This window comes from Perkinsus marinus (assembly GCF_000006405.1).
Source record: "Perkinsus marinus ATCC 50983 genomic scaffold scf_1104296949302, whole genome shotgun sequence".
Classification (NCBI taxonomy): domain Eukaryota; phylum Perkinsozoa; order Perkinsida; family Perkinsidae; genus Perkinsus; species Perkinsus marinus.
Genome location: NW_003209963.1, coordinates 1 through 1,241, shown reverse-complemented (window position 1 = coordinate 1,241; position 1,241 = coordinate 1). Strand labels below are relative to the sequence as shown.

Here is a 1,241-nt window from a genome sequence, read left to right as displayed (position 1 = left end):
CCTACTGTCCGCTCAACAACGATAACTGCGAGGCCACTCAGTCGTCGCTACGTTGCAGGATCCCAAACCTTAAAGAGTTCTTCCCTGATGTCAACCTGGCACTGCATGCTCTACCCCTCCGACTCGTTGGTGGAAAATGGTCACCTCGTACGGCTACATCTCGCAGCTCTACCTGGAAGGAGCGAGCCGCTATTCTCCTGGCCATCGATGAATGTATCGGTCTGCTCGAGGGACGAGTCGTGGTCATTGTCGACAACCAGAATGTCCAGAAAGAGTGGCGCAGTTTCGCCAACGACTTCACTGGTCCCTTCCTACACCGTTGGGAGCAATTCCTTCGAGTCGTACATGATGTCCGCTGGTCTCCACGAGATACCTCTCCGGTATGGCCCGATGCCCTTGCACGAGCCATCTCTGATTATGGGGAGGAGAGAGAGGTCTACGATGAGCTCATTGACTCTGCTGATAATGCGAACTGCCACGTTGTCGACGCCACGGAAGACACCGCTCCGAACGATGATGAGCAACCCTCATCTGGTCCAGAACAGGCGCTCAGGCACATCGTCCCGGTTCAATTGCTCAGGCGTTCTTTCGATGCTTGGCGTGGTCGCACGACCTTTCAAGAAGTGGCAACCATCCCAGTCGACCCCGCCGCTGCACGCACTTGGCTCCGAGACGTCCAGACCAATGACCCTACTTGTCAGAGGCTCGCCAGTCTCCCCCGCTCACAGTTCACCATTGACAACGACGGATTGTTGCGATATGGGCATCGTTACTTTCTACCTCAACGGTTTGCTCACTCGGTTATCGAAGATATCCACATCTTCCTCGGTCATTGTCCGCTCAAGCAAACCCACGACAGTGTAGTAAAGGCTTTCTACATCCCTGGTGTCTCTCGGCTTGTTCAACACGTGGTGTCAAGATGCGCATGCCAGTTCTCAGCCGGCCGTCGGGGCAACGTTAACCCCATCGGTCCCCCATTGAGAAGTACTTCAAGGCCTATGAAGATCCTCGACTGTTGCTTCCTTGATATTGTCGGTCCTCTGCCTGTGTCGGAATCCTTCTCCCACCCCTTCAAGTTCATCATATCATGCATGGACTGTTGCAGCGGTTATTGTTGGTTCTTTCCAACTCCCGACATCACCAGCAAGACCATCACTGGTATCCTCGAAGCAAGGCTGATCGATCAGGTCGGAGTCCCACGAGTTTTCACAGTCGACAACGCCCGCTATTTCACTGGTGTT

The 1,241-nt window shown here is 54.1% G+C and overlaps 1 protein-coding gene across 1 annotated transcript; it reads right to left on the bottom strand.

Annotated features, from left to right (window-relative positions):
• Window positions 1–315: 315 nt before the first annotated feature.
• On the bottom strand, window positions 316–833 carry Pmar_PMAR012139 (hypothetical protein; the record flags this gene model as incomplete). Its single annotated transcript, XM_002778477.1, has 2 exons — window positions 316–436; window positions 781–833. Coding segments are annotated over 2 exons (174 nt in total), but the record flags the coding sequence as incomplete, so codon positions are not given.
• Window positions 834–1,241: the final 408 nt, after the last annotated feature.